Source organism: Xiphias gladius, chromosome 18 (genome assembly GCF_016859285.1).
Source record: "Xiphias gladius isolate SHS-SW01 ecotype Sanya breed wild chromosome 18, ASM1685928v1, whole genome shotgun sequence".
Lineage (NCBI taxonomy): Eukaryota > Metazoa > Chordata > Actinopteri > Istiophoriformes > Xiphiidae > Xiphias > Xiphias gladius.
Window position 1 is genome coordinate 13,762,307 of NC_053417.1, and position 15,326 is coordinate 13,777,632.

Here is a 15,326-nt window from a genome sequence, read left to right on the forward strand (position 1 = left end):
TGGGCAGGGAGAGATTGCTGCGGGACCTTCTCCTCCGAGGATGACCGTGCCATAACTTTGCCTCTATGAGCGGGTCCCCTTGAGTTGCATCTCACATCTCAGCCTCAACGTTGCTGGCTGCGCTGAGGAGCCGCAGAGAGCGAAGCCTCCGCCGAGGAGAGCCACGTGACCGAGACGTAGCAGCGAACCCCAGCGCAGGGCTCAAAAGGAGAGAGAGAGAGAGAGAGAGAGGGGAGAAACGCTCGGCGGGTCAAAACATCTGCCACCGCACACTTTACGCAGGTCTTGGACGAAGGCAGTGCGCCACCAAGATGCGCTGAGCGGTCAGGCTACTCGGTGGAAAGGCAACCATGTGCTGTGTCGATATACTGGTTTACTGACCAAAAAAAACAAAAAAAAACTCTCTGATTCGCATGCCTTCATCCGGAGAGGAGTGAAAATGCCCCCCCGGCGTATGAAAACACTCTGCATACACCCGGCGCTCCACCGTTACCTGTTCCTACACGCTCCTACAGTCAATATATGTGTAAGATTTTACCGCCATACTTGACTTCAGTGGCTTCAGTTATGATCGCAAACTTTGAAACCTGTTTTTTTTTTTTTTTTTTTTTCCATTTTTCGGAAGAACGTCAAGCAGCTGCCAAAGAAAATGAATTGGTTAACCATGAAAGACCGAGCAAAGGAGAAATTAATGAATACTTAACACAGAAGAGGGCAGCAAAATGTCAAGTTAAAGTTTATTAAGGGTTGTTATTCTGTGCGTGACCGCCTTGGATTGAAGGGTATGGATGTAAACAAAAAGACGCGCACACACAACATTAACATGGCTGGATACATCATCATTTGGGACCTGTTCTGTACACAGCATCAATAAAATAACATTACTAACGGACTGATGGGTATCAATTTTTTTATATAAAAGAAAGCATTCAAGCTCCAGTATTCAGTGTGAGAAAAAAAAAAAAGCAAGCACTCTCTGGTTTAAATATGGGACCTGAAAATACAGAAAAAACACAGCAGACCAAGGAGGAAACCCCAGATTTCTCTTTCTCAAAGTTCATTCAAATTGGGTAATTATACTTAGGTTTTTGTTTGCATGTATGTTTCTTTACAATAAAACTCCTCAGTGAGTCCCGGTGCCTTCAAGATGCTATTTTGTGAACTGCTACTGTGATGGTCCCGTGACTCCTCACCAGAATGTTTCTACAAATCAAACAAAGACATAAACAATATTGTAAAACAAACATTCATCTGATAAACAATAACTGCCCTGACAAGTATGAGAGATCAGTAAAACCTGGCAAAGGTTGACAAACACGCTGTTTTAGTGATGTTGCTGAATGGCATGTGTTGGCCATTGACTGACAAATCATATCAACAAGTAGGTCATTTGTGCATTATTATTAGTGGTGATGTTTAGTATCATCATCATCGTCATCGTGGGTTTCAGAGTAAATGCTGCTGCATAAATGTTCTATTAAAAGAGAAGAAATAGCTGCATAAGATACTGTACAATGGCCTTTAAAACTCTAATTTAGGTCAAACCCACATTGAAATAATTTATTAGTTGAAACAATTCTAATAGCTTTTGTTCACTAATAATCAGAAGAGAATAATCACCTCACCAGATGAAACTTGATATTTGTCCCGGTCATTAAGTCATTGATTTACACTTTGTTGAGACATACTGTCACAGCAGAGCAGCGGGCTCATCTACAGTTTGTGTGGGATCACTATAAAGGTCTAACATTTAAAATGACTTCTTCCCTAACAATCATAAGTATTGTTAGAAGTTGAAGTCACTCATACCAGTGCAGCAGATGATGTTAAACAGAGTCCAGAAGGTGGCAGCATAGCCACACAAATGGCAATAAAGTCCAGCGCCAAGACTCTTAGCACAGTCATTCAATCTTGGGATTCTGGATCTCTTTCAACAGCTTCTTCTAGATTTACTGATCTCCCCAAGTATTCATCAAAACCAGCACAGAAAAACCCCTTATACTTACTGGAAGCAAGAAAGGGGGGGGGCGGTGCAAGTCAGTCAAGCAAAAAAGACAAAAGGTTGTGTCAGTGCTCACCCTGACTCAGACTCCAAGCACACAGTTGGAGTGTCTGTTGGGTCTCTGGTGAGAGCTGCAGCTTGTTTGGCGAGAACTGACACAACACCGCCATGTTCATCAGACAGGGAGCCACGGCCTGGTGATTGTGAAATACAAAGGAATGCCACTGAGCAGTATTGAGGAAACATCAAACCTGATTAAACTTTCTCGTGGGTTGATTGAACAGCATTCACCTCATTTGCAACTTCTGTCTGTTTCTCTCCAAAGCTGAAAGCTACATTTAACATTTGAGAGGTCAAATCAATATGTTTTTGATTTTATCACGTTCTGCGATAATCCAGTTTGATCAGGACATTACCGTCTGAGCTGCCTGCATTTTCTTGTTCTGGATGGGTGGTGGATGAAATCAAAGTTGTATGTCCATGTAAGTAGCTGGTGTTGTTGGACAGGATATGTATTGCACTTATACTTTGTGGTTTATGTGACCAAATGCACCTCTGACGACAAGTGGTAGTTTAGGTGTTAGCTCCTCAGTGCATACTGGGTTCATTTATGGTTTTAATGTCTCGCCTCAAATGTGATCAGATCATTCAGGACAGGTATTTGCAAGTGGAAAGAATCCTAAAACAAGAACAGGGTCATAAAACAATTAATTTGGTGGTGTTCAGTACTGCACAGAAGAAGGTGGGTATCCAGATTTTGGTTGGTAGTGACACAAGCATATGTTGTACCTGACATTGTTACTTATTGTTAGTGATGCTTGCAAATAACCTCACGCTATTTGTTATCAGCAAGTCAAGCATTTTGCTTGTAATTTCCAGTAACATGTAATTATTAACTTTGCAAATATGATTAACCTCAGACTGCTTATGACCCAGTTTGACCCAACAGGATGGCTAGCAATTTGTTTGTGTTATACGATTTAGAAATCGTATAATTTTACTTTACTTTAAAATTTTCCATTTTAAAGATTTGTCGATGGGTTTGGGGTGATTATTAGGGAACTAACAATACTTTAATTACAATTTTTTTCAGTTGCTTTGGAACATTTTTCAAATGAACACATTGTGTTAAATGCTCAAATCCAAAGCTCATTTTCTCACAGCAGTATATGCATTTCTTGTTGCTTTCTTACAGAATTCAAATGTGTTAGTACCGTGACCTATCTTCTGAGATCAAAATGGTTTACACTAGTTCTCTATTGATCCGCATTACTCTCAGACAAGTTTATCAACACGCTCATTGTGTGAATCCTCACATGCATAATATTGTAGCCAACTGTCATAACCATTCGAGCACAGTATACATTTTTCATAGGTTTCAGTAATCTAGTATTGTCATGAAAAAAACTAATAACATGAATATTTAATGTAATTTCAACTACAGTAGTAACATGTTAATCCTTAAATTTTAGTGCAGTGTATCACATGTTGTCAAACTTAGTTTACTGGTGGAACTCCTCAACTATCACTTCTCAAGCACATTTAATAATAACTTCTCGAAAGGGGGTGAAAATTGGGTTTTATGTAGGTACCACAGTTACTGACTATGGACCACACAGTGATTGCAGAGGGACAGACAGGCCGCTCATACAGAAGGGATGATGTGACAGTTACTGTACTTGATTTGTTTGGTGAGAGTCAGAGGTAAACACAGAGGACAATACAGAGGGCCGACAGACTAAACCTGCTGCCTCTGAGGACGTCACAGCACGTGTGAGAGAGGATTTCATCATGCCAAGAGATGGTCTTCTCATTGTAAGAGAAAATATCAGATAAAAAAATGTTGTGAGCAGATAGACATAAGTGTTTGAATGGCCAATTACATGTTGGAGGGGATTTACATTTTGTTTTTCTTTCTTTTGCCTAACAGTTCCTATTTGCAGGAATAAGTTAAATTGAGACATTTATTTTATTATTTTATTTGAGACAATCGTTGTGTTTTTACTATACCTAAATTATTCTATTTTCAGTTCAACATTACTGTTACATATAAGGTGCTTACTTTGAATAGGGCATATGCCGGAAAGGTGAAGACTGACTGCCTTATCCTGGACAAATGAAGTGTTGTGCTGCTCAGTATAGAATGATGTGGTTCTGGAACTTGATGTTTTGAAACTTGTGAAAGTTTCAACAAATGTCCTTAAACAACGGAAAAAAACTGTGAACATGTCACATTAAGTTATTAAATATTGGACTAATGATGACTCATGGTTGTATAAAACAACATAACCAGTCTGTTGTTTGTGCTATTCATGTGTGGAAAACCAGTGGTGGGAAGTAACTATGTATGTTTTACTCAAGTACTGTACTTAAGTACAATTTTGAGGTACTTTTCCACCTCTACTCCACTACTCCATGAGGCACATTTGTACTTTTTTCTTCACTACATGTCTTAACAGTAGTTACTAGTTGCTTTGCGGACTCAGATTAGAAATACAAAATATAATCAATTAATAAAGTATGATGTATCATTTTAGGTTAAGATAACACTTGACTGATTCTTGGAGGAAAAGTCAACTGCTACTCATCTATATAAAATGTTAAAGTAATTCAAATAAGCCCAACTTTTACCTGCTGCAACATTAAAGTGATCAGAAATCATTTTGATCTAATAATATTTTATATATAATTTCGAAATAGGACTTTCTGCATGAGTACTATTACTTTTGGTACTTTAAGTACACATGGCGCTACTACTTCTGTATTGTAAATGCATGGCTTTTACTTGTAACAGAGTATTTCTACACTTTGGTATTGCTACTTTTACTTAAAAGATCGGAGTTCTTTTTCATCTTACAGGTGCAAACGACAGTTCACTTAAAGCTTCCGCTTCATTAATTTCCTGACATATGATTTTACGCTTCCTTCGTTCAGAGGTCAGTTTGGTGTGAATACATTTGAGAAGCACTTTCCTTTAAAGCTCATATAGAACAAGTATGTAGCTCGGTGTTTTCTTACAGCCCAGGTTGTGTCCTTGTTGGTCCGTGCATAGCACACCGACAACTGCTGGGTTCTTCATGCTGCCAAAAACACACACAAGGAGCGAAAAGTCGTCTTTAACGTGCCAACATTTTACACACGACCACAAGCACAGTCTGTTAGTAACTTACGTATCATCCAGATGCTGTTCGAGGGTCGACTCCATGATTAACAGGAGTAAATAACTTGAGAAACTCAATTTTTATTTATGAAGATTTTGTCGTTATGGTCGTCTGCTTCCTCAAAGCTTCCGGCTAGAGTCACCTGACCGTCAGCTGACCGTCACAAGCGCTATGGGTCCCCGTGAGGACCACACGGCGTGCTATACAAGGTAGACCAAACGTGACGCTTGAGACTGCTGTATCACACTTAGGCATGTGTATATGATGTAGTATTTTAATCTGGGTACGATGTTTACTTGTATGTATATAAAATACTTTTATGTATATAAAATGCAATAGATAGATAGATATATAGATAGATAGATTTATTTCAAGAACTCTTCAAGCTACATTTACTAATTGGGTAGTGTTAATAGTGTATATATCCTACTGCGATTTCATATCCTGCGCTCAGCATTTGATATATAAGCTTAATATACAGTAGAGGCAATTATTATTCCTGGCTTCTTCTAAGTGGCTAGGTCACTTAAATCGTTTTTTTAAGTGGATTGTTGTGTAATGTAACCCTGCCTCTCTTAATTTCATTTTTCATACGTCACTCTATTCAATCCACAGCCACAGTGAGAATTGGATTTTGAATATCAGGAATATATTTATGAATATAACATAAGATTACTTGAGTTATGTTTTCCCCTAATCTTTATTAATAGTATAGCTTCCACTTTGTTTTCAATGACTGCACAATCAGGTGATTAACAAATAAGTTGAGGTTGCCTAAAACAGCTCCAGTTTCACATTTTCCTCAGTCATATTTTACTTTCTTTTTGAAACTCAGATTTTATCACTGAGAACGGATATCATATCTAGGAACAAATTCATCTCCATGATCCCAATCATAACAGAATGGTGCAAACATTATTCAGCATGATAAACACTTAAAACATTTAGCAACATAATGTGAACTTTACCAATGTATGTTCTTTATTGAACATAAAAAATGGTATTAATATTACGACAATAGAGCAGGAGCCTTGTTTCTCACAGCCTTTTGTTGATGGATTTTGTTAATGTTTGATTAGCTGCGGGCCATTGCCTTGGCTCACCTCCCTGCATGATTTCTGCTGCCTGTCCAAAGACGGTGAGGCTTCAGTGCTCCTGCTGACAAGGCAGAAATGGGTGAATGTAATTATGTGGCAGATGCATTGGAGGAATCCATCACCTGTGCAGCAGCAGGGTAATGTTATGCTGACCAACCCATGGGGTACGCCCCCTTCTATCGTTCCCTCTCCCCTTCTTTCACTCATATTACTCTTCTCAGAGCTTAAATCAGCAGAGCCCGGGCGCTTCCGCTGACAACCTGCTGCCCATCACTGTCCGAGCATGCACGTAGGCAAACACACGTACAAGTGCAAGTTTATGCATGTGGAATAATTCTCAATATCCACATACACGTGATATCTTCTTCTTCACAAGTACACACACATACACGCACAAATAAGGAATCTTTAATCTTGTATCAAGGAAGGTTTGCATAAACACTAGATCCCATTATTTGTTCCATGTGGCCACTTTACAACCACAGTAAATCTGCAGATGAGCTAAACCCCAAATAGAGATGTGACTCAGAGTCCGTGTATCATCACACTGCCATACACTGTATAATTCAGGGATATCAGGAGTCATTATTCATACTCTGGTATCAATTTAGTGACACTACAGCTTAATAAGCGCTGCCTGTGAGGTGTAGTAAGAGGCAGTCTCCTCCAAATTCTTTTTGCAGTATTAAACTTTTAGCAGTATGATTCATTCATTTAACAGATTTTGGCAAGAAGTAACACATTTTACTGGTTAAATTGATGTTGAAGATACACACTAAAGAGATCCTTAACATCATACACCTAACAGCAATTCAAGCGTAGCTTATGTGACAAAGCAGTTTCGTTTGAAACCTTATAGGTCTTATTCTCTCAGTTTGGATAAACTGGTGATGTACTGCTAAGGTTGATGACGGCTGTCACAGTACATGGCATCATGGCGCACATATCCTATAATAAAATAAGGAATATCACTTTCCAGCCTATAAATGCTTTACATGAAGCCCAGTCTATGAGTCAGCCAGTGGTAATTCCTGTAAACTTGTTATATGGCTATGATGTTGATTTGTTGTGTCCTTGCTGCCTCAAACTAACAAATAATTCAGGATTTTAAAGCACCCTTTACCCTTTTCTCCCAAAGAGGTGCCAGTTTCATTTTAGTTCATATGAATGCCATCAGTTGTGCAGTAGTCTTAGATATATATTTTTATGTTAGTTTGAACCACTTGAGTCATGGAAACTCTGTCAGTTTCTGCCTTGAGCAGATGGTCAAACCCTACAGTGCATAACAGGCAAAGATCTACAAGTAGAGAGGGCTACAGTGACCCTGCATCAGCCATCATCTGGATGAGTAAGATGACGAAGCGTCTGAGGAGACTGTCAGAGAGGGCGTGGGGAGATCGCAGATGTGGGGAGGGAGGGGGGGGGGGTGTTGGGTTGGGGTCGGAGGTGGATAAAGAGAGGGAGAGAGTGTGGCTCCAACCCCACCATCCCCCCACCCACCCCCACCCCCTCCGAGGAGTTCTGTGAACCTTCATGACTGACTGGAGAGTCGGGGATCCAGTGTGAGGAGCCGGTGGGTCCTTTAACAGCTGTTGTCCAGAGTTGAGGGTGTAGAGAGAGTCCAGTTCTCCTTTGTGCTGTCATGGGCTCTACGGTGGTGCTGCTGTCCTTCCTTCTGGTGTCTTTGAGCTGGTCCAGAGGAGCCGTCATCACGGGAGTAAGTGACAGGTTTCTGGTTCTGCTGCACACTGTTAAGTCTGTTATTCTATCAGGTTTTACATTAATGTCTAATCAGTTTTTAGAGGAGTGTCTAATTCCTCTAAATGACTAATTACTCTTCTTAAAGAGTCTGTCTAATTAGATTTTACAGTTATGATCTCTTTCTGTAATTGTCTATTTTCTTTTTTTGTAAAGTGTATTGAGACACTATCTGATTTTACACTCAAAATAAAATTACTTACCTATTTAGTATGGCTGCAACTAACAATTATTATTATTATTGGATAGTCTGTTCATTATTTTTTCATTTAATCAAACAGTCAAGTTATTCGATAACATGTAAAATAGTGACAAATGCTTATTGTGGGTTTCCTGAAACTCAGATGACGTCTTAAAATTTCTTTTTTTGTCTGATCAGCAGTCCAAAACCCAAAGACATTAAATTTACAACTATATAAAACAGAGTAAACAGCAATTCTTCATATTTTAGAAGCTGGTGCCAACAAATGTTTGGAATTTTTGCTTGATAAAGGAAATTGTTGGCAAATGACGGATTAATTGACAGATTGTTTCAGTCTACAACGGGAAGTGTGATGCACTTTCACTCAAAACTTCTATATACAGTCTATTTTAATACAACTAGCCCTTGACTTTTGATTTTTGCTTTGATTTCATATTTTTCAAATTGCAAATTTGCATAAAGGATATTTTAATACAAAAGGAACAGCTCACTATGGTGGACAATTTTGTAAAATTTGATTACACATGACTGACGAGAGACCACATCCTCCTCCACTTCAAGTCCACTGGAAAAACGAGAGGAAATTATCTCAGTCCTCTGATTGATATTCATTTTTAAATGGATTAGGGAGATGACAAGCAATGGATAAAATGGCTTTGACTGTACAACCATGAGAGGGTATCTCTATTACAATAAATAAAAATGAAATAGATTGAAACATAAAAGGGCATCTCTATTAGCATAAATAAAAATAAAACTGATTGACTGACATCAAAAGAACTCCCCTCCTCTCTGTCTCTCTACCTCTTTTGTTCCTTTCTGTCTGTACCTGTACCACCTCATCTCTCTCTGTCTGTCCTGCAGGCCTGTGAGAGAGACGTGCAGTGTGGGTTTGGTCTTTGCTGTGCTGTCAGTCTGTGGCTGAGAGGTCTGAGGATGTGCGTCCCAAGAGGTGTGGAGGGCGATGAATGCCACCCCTTCAGCCACAAGGTGGGGAGAAATGCTATGTTACTAATCTGCATCTATCCAACCTGCATCACGCTCTCTGCTACACACACACACACACACACACACACACACATGCACACACACTTGTTCTCTGCGTTAGTGGAAATGCAGATTACATCAAGTGCTGGCAGGTTGGCTGAAGCTTTAGAAAAGCTGCTGATAACTGCAGGGGCTATTGATTTTCTCCACAGTGAACCGGCCAATCAGAGCCATACATCACTTTGATCATCTGGCGATGGCAACAGTTAGTTCTGCTAAAACCACATCTGTCTCTGAATTCAGACTTTTAAAGAGTAGCTTTTTAAGACCTACAGCTCCACTCCACAGATGATGAGGGATGAAGTGTCAGATTATTTCCCCTCCCTTTTTTCCCCACTTTCAGGTGCCCTATCCAGGGAAAAGGCAACATCACACCTGCCCCTGTCTCCCACACTTGGTGTGCACCAGATACGCTGATAGCAAGTATAGATGTACTGATGACTTCAAAAACATGGACTTTTAATGGATGCCCAAACATTCAGATGAAGAAGAACACAGCAGAAACAACATTTCAGAGTGAAGACTTGAACAGGCTGTGGATCAGAAACACATATTTCATCTTCACTGACTGTATTCTTCATTTGTGTATCCTATGCACTATAATATATAGTTTGTATAATATCAATGCACACAACGAAGGTGGGAAAAGAGATGTCAAGACCATGTAACCATCTAACAAGAGCCACAGTAGACTTCAGACACTTTTTACTAAATGAAAACAAGGTTCCTTGGGAAGCTACTTGTGAATCATTAAAACATTTGCTGTTTTTTTTTAATGTTCATTTTGTGTTAATTTATCAAGAGAAATGTATAAATATGATTGTCAATAAAAGTATAATAACAAAACTGGTGATTGTGTGATACGAGCTCTGTGGAGGGTTTTTTCCACGTTCAGTTAATATCGCTTGATTAAACATAGTGTGTGCTTTGGGAGGTAAGTATCAACCGGTTTTAATCACAGTTTACTTATGATGAAGGTCATAATTAGAGTCTCAGTGTCTTTACCTTCACAAGCAAACTCGTGACCTTGCTGTACAACTGAACTGATGCCCAAAGTCATCTGACCTTTGCCAAACATTTGATTGTGCAGAAGTCAGTCAAAGGGTAATTCCACCAGAACATTTCTAACAGAAGATTTAGGTTGTTTTTCCTGAAAAAAAGACATTCCTAAGATTTTTTTCACATAAGGAGCTTGACAAGCTCCAAAAATTAAAATAATAATAATAATAATGATAATAAAATAAAACAGAAATGTAATGTCATATTTTTGTGCACAAGATGGTTTGAAGGCAAGGCAAGTTTATTTATATAGCACCATTCCGACACAAGGCAATTTAAAGTGCTTTACAGAGGCATAGAAATACATTGAAAATAAGACATTAAGAAGACTTTAAATCGTATTTAAAAGACAATAAAAACAAAACAAAACAAAAGCAGAAACAAGAACATAAATTGTTAAAGATTAATAAGAAGTTATGTATTTGATTTATTGGAAAGCCGCAGCAAACATGATGTTTTACACCCCGATTTAAATGAGCTGACAGTTTTAGTAAACCTCAGGGATTCAGGAAGCTTGTTCCACAGGTGGGGAGCAGAGAAACTAAAAGCTGCTTCACCTTGCTTGGTTTTCATCCTGGGAACACTGAGTAAACCTGTCCCAGATGACCTGAGGGGTCTGAATGCTTTGTAACGTACAAGTAAATCAGAGACGTACTTAGGCCCCAGACCATTTAGTGCTTTATAGAATACCAATAGAATTTAAAAATCTATCTTTTGACCGACAGTGCAGTGGTTTAAGTAACAGTGTAATATGCTTCACTTTCTAGGTGAAAGAAAATTTCTTCTTGAAAGAAAACTTGTGTGACCTCACAGTTATTATGATTATGATTATGATTGTGATTATTATTATTAGTAGTAGTAGTAGTAGTAGTTGTTGTAGCATTAGTATTATTATTGATATTACAAGTATTATTATTACTATTAACAAAAGGGGTAAAATGAATTATAGGTGGATTTCAATACAAAACAATAAATCAGTAGCAATATTATGAGCCATATGAGTATTATATTTCCTTAGACATAGGTGGAATGTAAATAAGTACATTTACTAAAGTACTGTACTTAAGTACAGTTTTGAAGTACTTGAAAATATTGAAATATTGTACTTTTTACTTCATTACATTTATTTAAAAGCTGTAGTTATTATGTACAAAACCTATGATGAGCTTATAAAATACAATATATTTGTTATGGATGATTCTGTTCGAAATAAAAAGGATTTTTTAAATGAAATTAATTTTTGGATTTTGATCAAGCTTCTTAAAAGTCACTGAGCATTTTGTTATTCTTTGTTCACACCACAAGCCATTCCCCTGCTTCTTTGCTTTGTGTACTGTTGTTATCAGATAACCCTGCCCAATAAACCTCAATTCACACCTTTGGAAAACCCATGGAAAATTTCCGTATCAATGTTAAACAGCAGCTCTGGATATCAGATCTCCTGATCTACATATCAGCACAATAAGTGTGCACTATATCTGCTCAAATACAAATATACTTGGTTTTAAGGTAAAAGTCTCTATGAAAATATTCTCCTGTTTCTAACAAAAGTTTTCAATGTTCATTTGTTTAGGTAGATAAAAGGCAATTTATAACCATATCATGTATTTCTTATCTCCATCTGATACATGATGTCAGGTTTTGTGGAAGGGCATAACCTTAATATGCTGTATATAAGGGCTGGACTTGTGACTGGAACTTCACTCCCCTGAGTCCAGCAACAAAATCAACATGATGAAGTGGCTTGTGATCCTGTCAGCCCTCGTGGCTTTCTCTGAATGCCTCCATAGGTAAGTCTAACTTGGCTGATTGAAAAGCAACCTGTACCGTCATTTCTTTGACATTTTACACCTGATTAGGCTGGATTGTTGAAAGAAAATCTCTTCATCTAGAATTCCTGAGGGAAAATCTATAGGCCATGGTGCTCCATCTTGCCTTCTTGCTTTTGTCACGCCTTTCAGACTTGCACAATGCTGAAAGTAGGGCTTATTTTCAGATGCCCCCAGCTGTAAAATGGTGGACATATGTGCATTGTACCAATTCTTTATTCATTGTGTTGTGTGTAGGATGCCCCTGATCAAGGGAAAGACTACCAGGCAGACCCTGCAGGAGAAGGGATTGTGGGAGGAGTTCAGGAAGAGTTACCCATACAATCCAATGAGAAAGTTCACCCAGAGTGATACTGAGAGCATGACCAACGATGCTGACGTAAGTCCAGAGCAGAAGATTTGGATATGGCGCATCTAACTTCTTCTGCCATTTTCTTTATGACTAAAGTTATATATATCACATAATTCACAATTTGCAGGTAGTTGCTGCAACATTAAACTTTTTAAATCACATATTCACATATGTTTTGATACATTTGTGTCCCTCTAGATGTCCTACTATGGTGTGATCTCCATTGGCACCCCCCCTCAGTCCTTCAAGGTCATCTTTGACACTGGCTCTTCCAACCTGTGGGTCCCCTCAGTCTACTGCTCCAGCCAGGCCTGTGGTGAGAACCACTGTGATTACTACTGTAGCCCAGGCAGTTGTTCAGTCGGTTGTACGCTTTTGGGGGGTTAAAAAATGGCTGGTAATGTTTCCAGCATATGGACAGTGTTTTAGATAGTTGTGGAAAGCAACTAACTATATTTTTTCAAGTACTGTACTTGAGTGCAGTTTTGAGGTTCTTTAATACCTGTACTTTAATTGAGTTTTTTCATTTTATGCTACTTTATTCTTCTTTTTATTCACCTACATTTATTTGACAGCTCCAGTTACAAGATACTTTGTGGCTCAATATTTTAAATGAAAAAACATTAAATTATCATATGAAATCCAGTGCACAGTTTAAGTACAGTGCATAGATTGGTTTAGATTAAAATACCTCACTGTATACTAACTAATGTAGTAATAACTCCACTTTGACCAGCTGCATTGAAATGCTTCATACGTAGTAATGCATCAGTAATAATAACCCATAAATATGATTATATAATACTGACAGAAGCCAATCTGCAAAATTAGTACTTTTACATTTGTTACTAAAGTATATTTTGCTGCTAATAATTCTGTGCTTCTACTTAGATAAAATTTGTGAAAGAATTTTATTGCATGACCTTTATTTGCAACTGAGTATTTTTACTTGTGGTATTACTGCTTTTGTTTAAGTAGCAGATCTAAATGCGTCTTCCTGTTACAGTGCAGTTTACGGTCTGTAACAGTTTATTAAATTTAATCTGTGGCAGAACCCCAGCTTCATCACTAGAAAGAATCCATATTTGCTAGACAATGTCATAAAATGCACATTTGAAAGAGAAGTCTTTCCTCTGCAGAGAACCACAAGAAATTCAACCCACAGTTGTCCTCCACCTTCAAATGGACCAATGAGCCTCTGTCCATCCAGTACGGCACTGGCAGCATGACTGGATATCTGGGCAAAGACACTGTTGAGGTAGGCAAAACCCCTGGAACAAAATGCATAGTCTATTTCGACTTCAAACAGGCATACAGTATCTCCGTGGTCTGTTCAACTGTGACTGACGGCTGCCCTTTTTGTCCAGGTGGGTGGCATCTCTCTGCCCAACCAGTTGTTTGGACTTAGTCAATCAGAGGCTACCTTCTTGTCCTACATGAAAGCTGATGGCATCCTGGGACTGGCCTTCCAGAGCATTGCCGTTGACAACGCCTTGCCTGTCTTCGACAACATGGTCAAGCAGGGACTCGTGTCCCAGCCCTTGTTTTCCGTCTACCTGAGCAGGTACTGAAACAGGATAGAAATCTGTTGCTGGGGAGTGTGTGATTCATTTTACAGAAAACTAATTTACGTATAAAATTTGTTTTTGTTTCATTTTCTTTCTCCCTCAGCAACAGTGAGCAGGGCAGTGAGGTGGTCTTCGGTGGACTTGACAGCAGATACTACACTGGATCAATCTCCTGGATTCCTCTGACCTCTGCCACCTACTGGCAGATCCAAATGGACAGGTACAAAGAAATGCATCCAAATTCAGCGCCTCAGAGCAAAACTGTTACCCTATCACATGCAGAATACTGACAGCAAACATAAGTGGCACAGAGCCTTCTTCCTTGACTGTAATCCACCTTTTGCTGTTCCTCCTCACAGTGTTACCATCAATGGACAGGTTGTGGCCTGCTCTGGTGGCTGCCAGGCCATCATTGACACTGGTACCTCCCTGATTGTTGGCCCAAACAATGAGATCAACAACATTAATTCCTGGGTTGGAGCCTCAACCAACCAGTACGGAGATGTGAGTCATAAAATCACACCATACCATTTGAAATAGATTTTCCCCTTTTTCTGAACCCAGAGTAAATAGACATTTAACGCTCTGACGTCAAAACTTTCAAATAAAAATAATTAAGTAGGACATGGTACATTTGAAAGACTTGCTTCAGTTGGACACCTGTAAAGTGGCAATAAATAGAACTTTTGCCGCTACACGCTCGTCAGCTCTGTGTGTGATGTTCTTCTCACAGGCTACAGTGAACTGCCAGAACATCCACAGCATGCCTGATGTCACCTTCACTCTCAATGGACACGCCTTCACCATCTCTCCACCTGCCTACGTCTCTCAGGTCAGTTAGACCCTAGCTGCCACCCACTGCAACAGAAAAGTTTTCAACTCTATAATGAAGATTTTTGAGGGAATTCAATCCTTTTTCTCTTCTCTCACCACAGACCTACTACGGTTGCAACACTGGCTTTGGCCAGGGTGGCTCTCAACAGCTCTGGATCCTGGGAGATGTCTTCATCAGGGAGTACTATGCTGTCTTTGATGCCCAGAGTCAGGCCGTCGGTCTGGCCAAGTCTGTGTAATCAAATAAGACACCAGATGAAATGTCTATTTCCCTGTAGGGGCTTGTGTGATTGAAGATAAAAAAAATTGGTGCAAACGGGACATTGTGGAAAATATAGATGTGAACATGTTGTAGCCTTTGCATTAAAGAAATTACAGCAACTACAACATTTTGTGTATTTTTGTGTGTGTGTCAGT

General features: G+C 39.1%; 3 protein-coding genes across 3 annotated transcripts; 2 read left to right on the forward strand and 1 right to left on the reverse strand.

Annotated features, from left to right (window-relative positions):
* Positions 1-719: 719 nt before the first annotated feature.
* lamtor5 (late endosomal/lysosomal adaptor, MAPK and MTOR activator 5) lies at positions 720-5,361 on the reverse strand. The gene is made up of 4 exons (XM_040151804.1): positions 5,173-5,361; positions 5,021-5,082; positions 2,079-2,196; positions 720-1,203 (listed from the first exon to the last, which is right to left on the reverse strand). The coding sequence occupies exons 1-4, from the start codon at positions 5,205-5,207 to the stop codon at positions 1,143-1,145; spliced, it is 276 nt and encodes a 91-aa protein (XP_040007738.1). The 5' UTR covers positions 5,208-5,361; the 3' UTR covers positions 720-1,142.
* Positions 5,362-7,902: 2,541 nt separating this feature from the next.
* On the forward strand, positions 7,903-10,036 carry prok1 (prokineticin 1). Its single transcript, XM_040153583.1, has 3 exons — positions 7,903-7,977; positions 9,085-9,210; positions 9,611-10,036. Exons 1-3 carry the CDS (start codon positions 7,903-7,905, stop codon positions 9,728-9,730), a joined length of 321 nt encoding a protein of 106 aa, XP_040009517.1. The 3' UTR covers positions 9,731-10,036.
* A 1,849-nt stretch (positions 10,037-11,885) lies between these two features.
* Positions 11,886-15,280, forward strand: LOC120804490 (pepsin A-like). Its single transcript, XM_040153970.1, has 9 exons — positions 11,886-12,116; positions 12,393-12,534; positions 12,706-12,823; positions 13,647-13,765; positions 13,875-14,071; positions 14,179-14,295; positions 14,435-14,579; positions 14,809-14,907; positions 15,011-15,280. Exons 1-9 carry the CDS (start codon positions 12,058-12,060, stop codon positions 15,146-15,148), a joined length of 1,134 nt encoding a protein of 377 aa, XP_040009904.1. The 5' UTR covers positions 11,886-12,057; the 3' UTR covers positions 15,149-15,280.
* The last annotated feature ends 46 nt before the right edge of the window (positions 15,281-15,326 follow it).

Coding starts and splice junctions, on each gene's coding strand:
- prok1 (XM_040153583.1), top strand. CDS start 7,903: ATGGGCTCTACGGTGGTGCTGCTGTCCTTCCTTCTGGTGTCTTTGAGC. Junction 7,978..9,084: donor GAGGAGCCGTCATCACGGGA/GTAAGTGACAGG, acceptor TCTGTCCTGCAG/GCCTGTGAGAGAGACGTGCA. Junction 9,211..9,610: donor GCCACCCCTTCAGCCACAAG/GTGGGGAGAAAT, acceptor CCCCACTTTCAG/GTGCCCTATCCAGGGAAAAG.
- LOC120804490 (XM_040153970.1), top strand. CDS start 12,058: ATGATGAAGTGGCTTGTGATCCTGTCAGCCCTCGTGGCTTTCTCTGAA. Junction 12,824..13,646: donor CTGCTCCAGCCAGGCCTGTG/GTGAGAACCACT, acceptor TTTCCTCTGCAG/AGAACCACAAGAAATTCAAC. Junction 14,580..14,808: donor CAACCAACCAGTACGGAGAT/GTGAGTCATAAA, acceptor TTCTTCTCACAG/GCTACAGTGAACTGCCAGAA.
- lamtor5 (XM_040151804.1), bottom strand. CDS start 5,207: ATGGAGTCGACCCTCGAACAGCATCTGGATGATAC. Junction 5,083..5,172: donor GAACAGCATCTGGATGATAC/GTAAGTTACTAA, acceptor TGTTTTTGGCAG/CATGAAGAACCCAGCAGTTG. Junction 1,204..2,078: donor TGCTTGGAGTCTGAGTCAGG/GTGAGCACTGAC, acceptor TTTGATTTGTAG/AAACATTCTGGTGAGGAGTC.